At 50.1% G+C, this 10,442-nt stretch overlaps 4 protein-coding genes across 4 annotated transcripts; 1 reads left to right on the top strand and 3 right to left on the bottom strand.

The window, feature by feature from the left end:
- Window positions 1-2,339: 2,339 nt before the first annotated feature.
- Window positions 2,340-4,191, bottom strand: PPTG_13993 (hypothetical protein; the record flags this gene model as incomplete). The annotated part of the gene is made up of 1 exon (XM_008910481.1): window positions 2,340-4,191. One exon carries the CDS (start codon window positions 4,189-4,191, stop codon window positions 2,488-2,490), a length of 1,704 nt encoding a protein of 567 aa, XP_008908729.1. The 3' UTR covers window positions 2,340-2,487.
- A 105-nt stretch (window positions 4,192-4,296) lies between these two features.
- On the bottom strand, window positions 4,297-5,877 carry PPTG_13992 (hypothetical protein; the record flags this gene model as incomplete). Its single annotated transcript, XM_008910480.1, has 1 exon — window positions 4,297-5,877. One exon carries the CDS (start codon window positions 5,875-5,877, stop codon window positions 4,297-4,299), a length of 1,581 nt encoding a protein of 526 aa, XP_008908728.1.
- A 520-nt stretch (window positions 5,878-6,397) lies between these two features.
- On the bottom strand, window positions 6,398-7,981 carry PPTG_13991 (hypothetical protein; the record flags this gene model as incomplete). Its single annotated transcript, XM_008910479.1, has 1 exon — window positions 6,398-7,981. One exon carries the CDS (start codon window positions 7,979-7,981, stop codon window positions 6,398-6,400), a length of 1,584 nt encoding a protein of 527 aa, XP_008908727.1.
- A 1,325-nt stretch (window positions 7,982-9,306) lies between these two features.
- Window positions 9,307-10,338, top strand: PPTG_13990 (hypothetical protein; the record flags this gene model as incomplete). The annotated part of the gene is made up of 4 exons (XM_008910478.1): window positions 9,307-9,381; window positions 9,432-9,599; window positions 9,663-9,948; window positions 9,977-10,338. 4 exons carry the CDS (start codon window positions 9,307-9,309, stop codon window positions 10,336-10,338), a joined length of 891 nt encoding a protein of 296 aa, XP_008908726.1.
- Between the last annotated feature and the right edge of the window lie 104 nt (window positions 10,339-10,442).

Here is a 10,442-nt window from a genome sequence, read left to right as displayed (position 1 = left end):
CCCCTTTTATTAAGGTTATCGTTAGTAGGGGCCTTCGGATATTAAGGACCTATTAACCTTTATTAGGGTGTTGAGTTAACCCCTTTACTCTTTAAGTTAGCCGTCTTCCTCTGACGCTCAGCTACGGCAGCCCCGCTGCAACTAACCTCCATCTCTAGTGAGTCTTCAATAGTAATTTCTGAGTCAATATCATTCATTGTTTTGCAATTGGACAGATCATCTGTCGTTGGCTTTGCTGCACCAGTCCAGTATTTATTAGAACTGCTGGTATATTCACGAGCGTCTGTCGGTTGTTGGATACTATGAAGCTGGTTCTCATCTTCTTCAGATAGTTCGACTCTTGGAATATCTTCGCCGAATTTATCTAGTATCGCTAAATTGTCTTTAGAAATATGAACGTCTCTATAAAGTGGATTGTGATGGATAAGCCATAGCAAGGCACGCCTAATGAAATTAGGTCGAACAGTGACAAGTGTTTGTCCTTGAATGTTCTTGGATCGTAATAGCACTACACCAGACTTGCTCAATGGTCTAGGAAGCCAAATCTCCATTTCGGTAACATTGTTCCAGTAATGGATGGCGTTTCCACGAGTAAACTCCTGTTGATCGTGATAGAGATTAATGCATGTAGTGAACGATACGCCAAGCCCTATTAACCGAGCTTCCATCCAATTCAATTCCGACAGTTCCTTAGGCACAGGTGCAATACGAACACCACTAGCTCTGGGATATTTCGGAACTGCATGTTTTAGAAGCGAAATATCGCAGCGGCAACACAAATAAATATATTTGACGCCTTCGACTGGTATGGTAATGGCCTCTTCAATAATCTCACAGATCCCTTCTGCATTTTGAAGTGGGACCAGGTACTGGCTGTGCGGGTCGTATGGCTTACAAATAACACGAGTTGCCTTCGTAAGCTCACCACAGCTGCCACAAATTTTAAGTAATGGCTGGTCGATCGCAGCAAAAAAGTCTATAGTTTTGTACCAATCAACTTCTTAGTACGTGAATACAGTAAAACATATCTTGACATAAAGCCCATACCTTCCGTGTCTGCGTCGATGGCTGTTAGTTCATGCAGAGCTCCAGTTCTCCGGAAGCTATTCGCTCTTAACCGTGCTTGAAGTTTGCAGCCTCACAACGACAAACGCAAGACCGCGTAGCACGTGCTCGTGCAATCAAAGTAGGGAAATTGCAATACCGCAAGGTTTCACCGCCATGTCCGATATTGCACGGGTCTAATGCTCCTGGTGTTTAATGGTGTTTAATGCTATTGGAAAGTGCCGTTGAGCCCCATTGCGGCTTTTCGGACCGGGCGTAAATACTTCAGCCGACTTTTTACCTGTGTGATAAATTATTGAAGGTTTAGCCTATAATTAAGACGTCAATAAGGAGTATAAGGCCACTTGCTAGCGCTACAAACCAGATAAAAAGTTCCGTTTTACGCTATTTTCTAGTGTTCCACATTGAAGGGGCGTTTTCTATGGAAATAAAACCGGGCCTCAGTTTTAATAACGTTTACCTCAAACCCTATCTCCTAGAGACGCATTTAAACCCGAAACACCAGAGTCCAAATCGGGAATTGTTCTTCAACTCAAGTTTTTTTGCTCAAATTGGCCCCCAGTACGCACGATTGAAAATTGTAGCCCTAACCCACTCTCAAAATTTATGGTTACAAGCTGTAAGAACTAAATCAGAGCTTAAATAAGAGAAACACGATTATAGAGGGGGCTTCGCCCCAATAATTTTTAATGCTTCAGAAAATTTCTTGAGCGCTGTGTGCTGAAGTGGGTGCATGTGGAGCAAGTGCCTTCTTTCTGGAAGGAGAAATATGCAAAGCATCGGGAAAGCGAAGGAGATATAGCGTTATCACTGTCTCATCTTGGCGCACTAAATTTGGTTGGTCACCGTCAGTTCGGTTGCAGGAACTTTGTGGAGGATACTACCCGCATACGTTCAAGGTGAACGGGTGAGCAGATGAATAATATCAATGTGCATAGTACACTGACCATAACTGCAGTTCCTGTCGGTCATCACACCACTTTGAAATCAACAGTCGGCTCAGTCGCCAAATGTTTTGGAGAATGCAGTTCACGTGTCGTATCAATTATTATTAATTCACGGCCTGCAAATGAGCCGGAGTGGGAGATACCCCGTCTATTGAGTTCTAGCGTTAGATGAGTACGACGCCACTGCTTCGTGCTGTAACTTCACTACCGATGCACCGATGCTAGTGATCTTGATAATACAAGAAAAAGTCACCTGAAGCCGGCTGGCTTTCAAATTACGGCGCATGGACTCGAATGGGTACAGTATCCTCGGAGCAGTGGTAGCGTTTGCAGTTGTGCTGGAGATGCAGCATCGAGTCAAAGGCGTCAAGATTTCCGTTTGGAGTTAAAATGCACGCTCTGAAGATGCGCTAACATGATCGCTAAACACTAATGGAATCTGTAATTCTTCGAGGGCAAACACGTTAAACTACGACTAGCTGCTTGGCGCAATTGAGGCCGAGCGATCGTGGATCATACACTCTAGCGGTCCCTTGACAGGAAGCGTGACGCTGAAGTCGTAGGTGATATCGAACGGGTTCTCGACGGTCTTAAGGTCGAAGCGACTCAGAAGCACAGCCATCACCGTTTCCATCTCTAGCAGAGCAAAGCGCATTCCTAGACACTGATGGGGACCAGCCAAGAAACTGAAGAACTTGAATGGCGATATCTTGATAACGTTCCCGTCGTCATCAATCCAGCGCTCCGGTCGGTACTCAGCGGCATCTTCACCCCACACATTCGTCATACGTCCCATGGCGTAAGTTGGCACGATAACGTGAGTGCCAAATGGAACATGTAGGCCACCTTCCAGAGTGACGGACTGGTTAGGCGCGCGATGAACAGTGGCCATGTACAGCCGAAGACTCTCCCTCATAGCCGCTTCCAGGTATGGCAACTTCTGAAGATCGGACATCGATGGGGCCTCCAACTCACCCGACACCAATTCAGGCAAATTCGAGTTGATCTCGGCTCGGATCTTGTCCAGAACACGCGGGTACCGGTTCATGTTGACTATCATCCAGGACATACTGAAGGTCGTCGTGTCTTTGCCAGCCAGAAAGAAGTTCATGACGGCATTGCGGACTTCCATCACGTCCGCAGTGCTATCCATAGTATCCATGAAGAGCGTGATCAAGTCCTTCTCTTGCTTTGAACTTGTTGCTGCGTTCTTGTCTGTAATGGATTTCTTCATGATCTCCATCACAAGATCGTGTACAATTTTTTTAGCCTTACGAAGTTCTCCTTCTTCTGCTAAGCCAAAGCGCTTCTTCAGCCTCCACAGCCACATGGGACTCTGCAGTCGAGACTGGAAGACATAACCGAACGTCTCGACGGCCTTGATGAACGGATGTTCCATCTCGACATCGACGTCACCTCCTAAACCGTTGAGATCGACGCCAAAGCCAATTTTTGTGAACACGTCACTCGATAACTTTGACAGCAACGATTTCATGCTAACTGGTTTGTTTAAACGCGCACATTCGGCCAGTACATCTCGAAGTTGCAGAGATTTCTCGATCACCACAGCGTCCATTTTGTCCTTGAGCATGTTCATCGAGAACAAGTGGCTAGCAGTGCGTCTCTGTTGCCGCCACTTTTCGCCATCCACGCCGACGATCCCCTCACCGAAGAAATCGTAGCCGATCTCACGAATATCGGGACCCTTTTCGAAAATGTTCACGTGGGTCTTGAACACTTCTTCAATCTCTTTAGGAGACGTGAGAACCAATGTAGGTGGACGCCCAATGATCCGCAGGACCCACGGTCGTCCACCTGCAGCCAAAGATTTTTCCGTGAACCAGTCATGGAAGCGATCTTTGTTGCTTGCCAGTTCCAGTGTGTGTCCTAGTACGGGCAGCGATGGTGGTTCGTAGATCTCCTGGTCTGCCAGCACCTTATTTACAGCACGTCTCGCTGCCACAGAAGACGCGACGTTCCACCCGACGTACACCGCAGTCACGAAAGCGATGGCGGCTGCAGCATCGTGGTGGCTCAGAGTCCACATTGCTCGAATCAGCCCACCGGAATACGCGGTAGGCAGCAAGTCGCCGAGTAGAGGAGACCACCAGAGAGCGAGCACCTCCCAGCTGATCCCGTCGATGCGGTCGTGGAGGTCTCGACCATGCAGCTTCAACATCTGCCGAGGTCACCATCGGATGACGACTTGACTGGGTGCAAAGGAGATTTATATTGATAATGATGTAGAGACTTATATGCACGTAACTAGATCTCCGTAACTGGCTTAGAATGCGGGGGCGCTCGCTTCGTGGATTGTACACTCAAGCGGGCCCTTAACGGGCAGCGTGACGCTGTAGTCGTACGTGATCTTGAACGGGTCCTCAAGCGTCTTGATGTCGAAGCGGCTGAACAGCACAGCAATGACTGTCTGCATCTCCAACAGGGCGAAGCGCATGCCTACACACTGGTGCGGCCCGCCGCCGAACGTGATGAACTGGAACGGGTTGACGAACTTGATCTTGCCGGTCTCCTCGTCGATCCAGCGGTCCGGGTTGTACTCGGCCGCGTCCTCGCCCCACACGTTCTTCACGCGCGCAGCAGCGTACACTGACATGACCACATACGACCCGAACGGTACATACGTTCCGTCACGAAGCGTAGTCGATCGCATGGGCGTACGGTGCACGCCCGTCATGTACAGACGCAGACTCTCCTTGAGCACGGCTTCAATGTACGGGACCTTCTGCAGATCCTCCATCGTCGGGACCTGCAGCTCGCCGGTCATAAGTTCTGGCAGTTTCTCGCGGATCTCCTTGCGAAGCTTGGCCAGCACGCGCGGATGGCGGTTGAGGTTCACAATAACCCAGGCCATACTGAAGCTCGTCGTCTCCTTGCCAGCCAGGAAGAAATTCATCATTGCGTCACGTAGATCCGAAGAGTCCGTCTTGCCGGTATGGTCCACGAACAGCGTAAGCAGGTCGGTCTTAGTGCTCCAGTCCTCCGCGGTCTTGTTCGCCATAGACTTGAGCATAACTTCGTTCAACAGATCCGTAGCCACCTTGATGCAACGTTTGAGCATACGCTCGTCTCCGATGTTTAAGAAACGTTTGAGCTTCCAGTACCACATTGGCGACTGCAGACGGGCACCGAAAACCTCAGCATAGCCGTCGACCGCCTCAATGAACGGGTGGTCCATTTCCGAGTTGATATCTCCGTCCAGACCGTGCAGATCCACGCCGAAGCCAATCTTGGTGAACACGTCGCTAGAGAGTTTGCCCAGTAGTGACTTCATGGGCGCGACACGGCCTTCCTTCGCGCACTGAGCGAGGACGTCGCGAAGTTTGATGGATTTCTCCATAATCACTTCGTCCATCACGTCTCGCAACATTTTCATAGAGAACATGTGACTGGCGATACGTCTCTGCTTCAGCCATTTCTCGCCGTCCACGCCGGCCACACCTTCGCCGAAGATGTCGTGCTGAAGGTCAACCAGTTCGTCTCCGCGGCCGAAGTTGTCGAACTGCGCCTTGAACACATCTTCGCACGCCTCGGGCGACGTGATGATGAGCGTCTGTGGACGACCAATAATGCTGAGCACCCAGGGCTTGCCCTCACTAATCTGACTCTGCTCAGCCATCCAGTCTTGCAGTCGGTCCTTCTGGAAGAACATGACGTCGAGTGTGTTGCCTAGAATTGGCAGCGTCGACTTGGGGCGGTGTAGTCCCTGCGAGTCCAGCGCGCGGGTGATCTTCATCTCCTTGTACACTGCAACCAGCAGTTTGTAGCCCAGATACAGACCACTGAGCGCTCCAGCAGTGAGCACTGCCTGGCGTTCGGTCACTTGATGTTGAGCAATTCCCCACATACTTAAAGACACTGCGAGACACGAAGAGAATTCCGAAATGATGGCAATGCAGCCCCAAGAGCTGCTACGACACCAGTGGAGGTAGACAAGGGATCACCAAAGGGAGGTCCAAACCACCGCAACGCCCGATTTCGGATCGTCTGTGGTGCTGTATCCATGTGTTCCCGATCTAGTCAGGAAGGGCCATTGCAGATTTGCACCGATGAGCGTGTTGCTTATTGGCTCTTGGACTTCAATTGCAGCGTTCGTGCTGGAGAAGCGCCAATTTCTCGCTTTGTCGAGGGGTCCAACCGCAGCTGCGTGGCGCTAACAAAACTACGCTGGGAAAGATGAAGACTTGGCGTTTGTATCACAAACTTTGTGACGGTGAGCTTCTCGCAGTATTCCCGGTCAGACTTGGATCAAGTTTTGATCAGGGATCGATGGTCCAAGTTTTCTATTGTACTTGTGCAGATAGAGAGATGCATTCAGCGGTTGCCAAGGGATCAGAACGCAAAGGAATTTCATAGATGTTCGGTGGTTAATAGGCAGCGGGTGTGATCTCGCGCACGGTAACGTTGAGCTGGCCCTTGACCGGAAGTGTGATGGCGAAGTCGTACGTGATATCGAACGGGTTCTCCTTGGTCTTGAGGTCAAAGTGGCTGAAGAGCACGGCGACTGTCGTCTGGATCTGTAACAGTGCAAAGCGCATACCCAGACACTGTCTGGGACCCGCTGCGAACGTGAAGAACTTGAATGGCGACACCGGTTTAACCTTTCCACTCGTAGGGTCGATCCATCGCTCAGGTTTGAACTCGGCAGCATCCTCACCCCACACGCTCTTGACACGTGCAGAAGCGTAGATCGGGACCATAACCGCACAGCCCTCAGGTACAAAAGTGCCATCACTGAGTGTCGTTGACGTGTTGGTCATGCGGTTAGTCGCTGCCATGTGCAGACGTAGACTTTCCTTCACTACAGCTTCTAAGTAGGGTAGTTTCTGGAGATCTTCCATGGTTGGAACTTGGATCTCGCCCGTCATAAGACCTGGTAGTTTTTCTCGAATCTCGTTGCGCAGTTTGGCAAGCACAGCCGGATAACGGTTAAGGTTAACGAGAACCCACGACAAGCTGAAGCTCGTAGTGTCCTTGCTTGCCAAGAGGAAGCTCATCAGAGTATCGTGTACCGCCTTAGGGTCGATGTTCGTATTGTTCTCAACGAACAGCGTCAATAGATCCGTTCGCTTCACTTCACCACTGTCACGACGTCGGATCTCCAACGACTTGGCCAGTACTTCTTGAGTTAAACCCTCCGCCACCTTGGCGCTTTGTTTGAGTCTGCCTTCGTCACCGATACTCAACAAGCGCTTAAGCTTCCAGAACCAAGCAGGTGACTGAATTCGTGCCCCGAAGACCTCAGCGTACACGTCAACCGCCTTGATGAAGGCATTATTCGAGTCCGAACAAGGGTCACTCTCCAAACTGTCGAGGTCAACACCGAAGCCGATTTTCGTGAAAACCTCGCTCGTGTACTTGCCAAACAGAGACTTCATCGGAACAACCTTGTCTTGTTTCGCACAATCGGCAAGAACTTCCTTAAGTTTGGTCACTTTTTCGATGATAACTGCGTCCATTGTATCCCGAAGCATTTTCATGGAGAAGAGATGACTGGCAATTCTTCTCTGTTTTAACCACTCTTCGCCATCAACTCCAGCGATCCCGTCACCGAAAATATCGTAGATCACGTCGCGGAGTTCGGTGCCTCGACCGAAATTGTCGAATTGCGTTTTGAAGACGTCTTCGCACGCCTCGGGGGACGTGACGATGAGTGCGTCGGGGCGACCGACAATGCTGAGCACCCAGGGTTTGCCGTCATTAAGGTTGCTTTGCTCCGCCATCCAATCCCAAAGTCGCTCCTTCTGGTAGAACATCACATCCAGCGTGTTGCCGAGAATTGGCAATGTGGACTTAGGGCGGTGTAGTCCTTGGGCATCGAACGCACGCGTCATGGCGTTGGCCCTGTACACGGCGATGAGCCATTTGTAGCTAACGTAAAGCGCCCCAAGGGCTCCAACCGCGAACGTAGCCTCACGCTGGTTCACTTGGTGCTGCGTCAAACCCCACATCTTCTACGTGATATGAGCCGGCCGCTGCGAATTCCGGAATGAGGGACTGCGACTCGCAGCATGACGCTGGCGGCTGTAGGGAAAACTCTGTGACCGCATCCTGCGGGATTCCAGACCAGCATTGCTGAACCCATGCACTATGCAACCAAGAGGCTCGTCTGAAGCTCACGCATGTTTATTAGTGGAATGATTATTTGCAGTAATTTACTGCAAATAATCCCCAGTAACTTAGTACAGACGACCCCTCAGTAGTAATCCCTAGAAATGGAATACTCCCTCAATAGCAATAAATTAGCGGTTCCAGTTGACCAGTCTCTTACAAACCCAAGATAATATTCCCTCTCACCCCTCAATTGTAAAATGGAATACATTTGAAGTCAAATATTCCTATTCTGGGGTTCTTAACTATGGAAAAGTCATAACTGCACAAGAGCATTGTTGCTGCCACGATCCGATATGTTGAACCGATGATACCTATTTTGTGACAGCGTCAAACGAAAAGATGCTACTAAACCTAGGTAAGAAAATATTCCACGTGAAATTCACATGACGATCAATACGAGCCAACACGGCTGGTACAGTCGGTGTCGAATCAAATGATTCTCCTAGCCAGGCATCTCCATAGGACGTGATTCGAGCTTTAGGATCACGGAGAAGTGCTCAACCTTCACTCTAATTGCACACCTGTGACGGCAACACCCTCTTCTGAAGAGTCTTCACCCCACGAAACCCAACTGGCAAGTACCTGGTCGGGTGTAGACTGGCGCACGCCTCGTGCCGCGATTGGTGGTTAACTGAGAGACCGGAAGTGAGTCCAGTGCTCTTCAGCGAATCAATAGCTTCCAAGACCGTAGATTCCGTGAGCCCATGAATTTAGCTCTGGGACAAACTAGGTATGTGAGCATGGTGCTAACATATTTGTACAGCAGTCGTTGAGTATTGGTGAGAGTGAGGTAGACTGGTTGGACTAGAGAGGAGGGTATCATTGTGTGGTGAGGCAAAACTGGCAACAGGACAGGGTGAATCGCCAGTAACGAGACACATCAGTCGTCTCTATTAGTATATTTTGTGCACTGTTCCAAACTGAAGGTACTCGGATCCATTTTTATGGTACATTCGTGGATAGCAATACCCTTAGACAGGAATAAATTGGCGGCTCCCACCGCTATAACTACCGAGGGGGTCGTCTGTACATGTACAAAAATTAATCGGAAACACTGGAGCCCAGGATTACAACAATAGATTTTCATCTGGATTTATACAGGATTATCATCCAGGACCGAAACTTCCAGTCGGTAACGAATTTTATTTTTCATTCTCTGACTATGAGACACGCTCACTCAGTCCTTGAAACTACCGCCCGATGGCAAGCGGCGCGCGAGGAAGAGTGGCGCGCTCCGGTTCCGGCTCCTGGAAGGCCACACCACGCACCGGCGCAGGCAATGAATAGACTCCATACGAGAGTGAAGACGACCATGAAGCTAGTGACGACGCTCAAGCAAATGATCAAGAAGAAGCTTCAGACCACACTGAAGCTGCCAACAATCTCATAACTCAAGGAAACGACGGCGCTACTAAGAACCAGGACAAGACTCGTGGCGAAGCGGCTGAGGACAAGGTTAACGTTGGTATCTCAAAGGGTGACGAATCCAGAGAGATCAACGATGGAAAGGAGTAACAGTACTTGCATGGCGACGCAATTCCTGCGGACGATTCTGGGTGCGTGAGTGATGTCAAGACGACGGACGACGTGCAAGTTGATGACTTTCAGGAGCCGGTTCTACCTATCGCCATCGGTAACGCTACCGAGAGCTCGAAACCTTGTCTAACATACGATGGAGGGGGAAATTCAAACCCTATGGATGTGACCGCGGCTCTAGACCCAGCCTTAAGCGCAGGAGGAGGCGAGAATGTGCTTCCTGAAGTGGAGCAACGCGTAGCCGAAGTTGGCATCCCAGAAGCGGGGGGTGAGGAGCTGGGTGGATGCGAAATCAGCCCAGGAATCGGCACAAGAATCAGCCCAGGACTCAGCCCAGGATTCTGTCCAGGATTCGGGATCAGACTCTGTTCAGAGCGCTGCAGATCCATCCGGATCCAACGCAAGCAAAGTAACAGTTCTGGCTCCTCGATCGTCACGATCATCGTGGCATGAGAATTGGAAGGCATGGCAGTTGTACTTTGAGGAGTATTGTGAAGAGACGATGCAAGGCATCTCTATACTGGAAACAAAGGGTCGTGCAGAACGAAACAGACGGCTCAAGAAGACCGAGAAAGAGCTGAACGAGTCGTTACTGATTCCAGAGGACCTACATCTGTACGCATGGGTGGCCACAGAGGAAGTCGCGAGGGTCCGGTAAACGGCCACGCCAGTGTGGTGAAGCGCCAGTTGGCTTTTGCGAATAAGAAAACTGATTGATGGGAAGTGACCCGATCCAGCCCTGAGACTCATGGTCGACGACGG

The sequence above is a fragment of the Phytophthora parasitica genome, assembly GCF_000247585.1.
Source record: "Phytophthora parasitica INRA-310 unplaced genomic scaffold supercont2.37, whole genome shotgun sequence".
Lineage (NCBI taxonomy): Eukaryota > Oomycota > Peronosporomycetes > Peronosporales > Peronosporaceae > Phytophthora > Phytophthora nicotianae.
The sequence above is the reverse complement of the archived record's forward strand: the minus strand, read 5'-3'. Positions and strand labels throughout refer to the sequence as shown.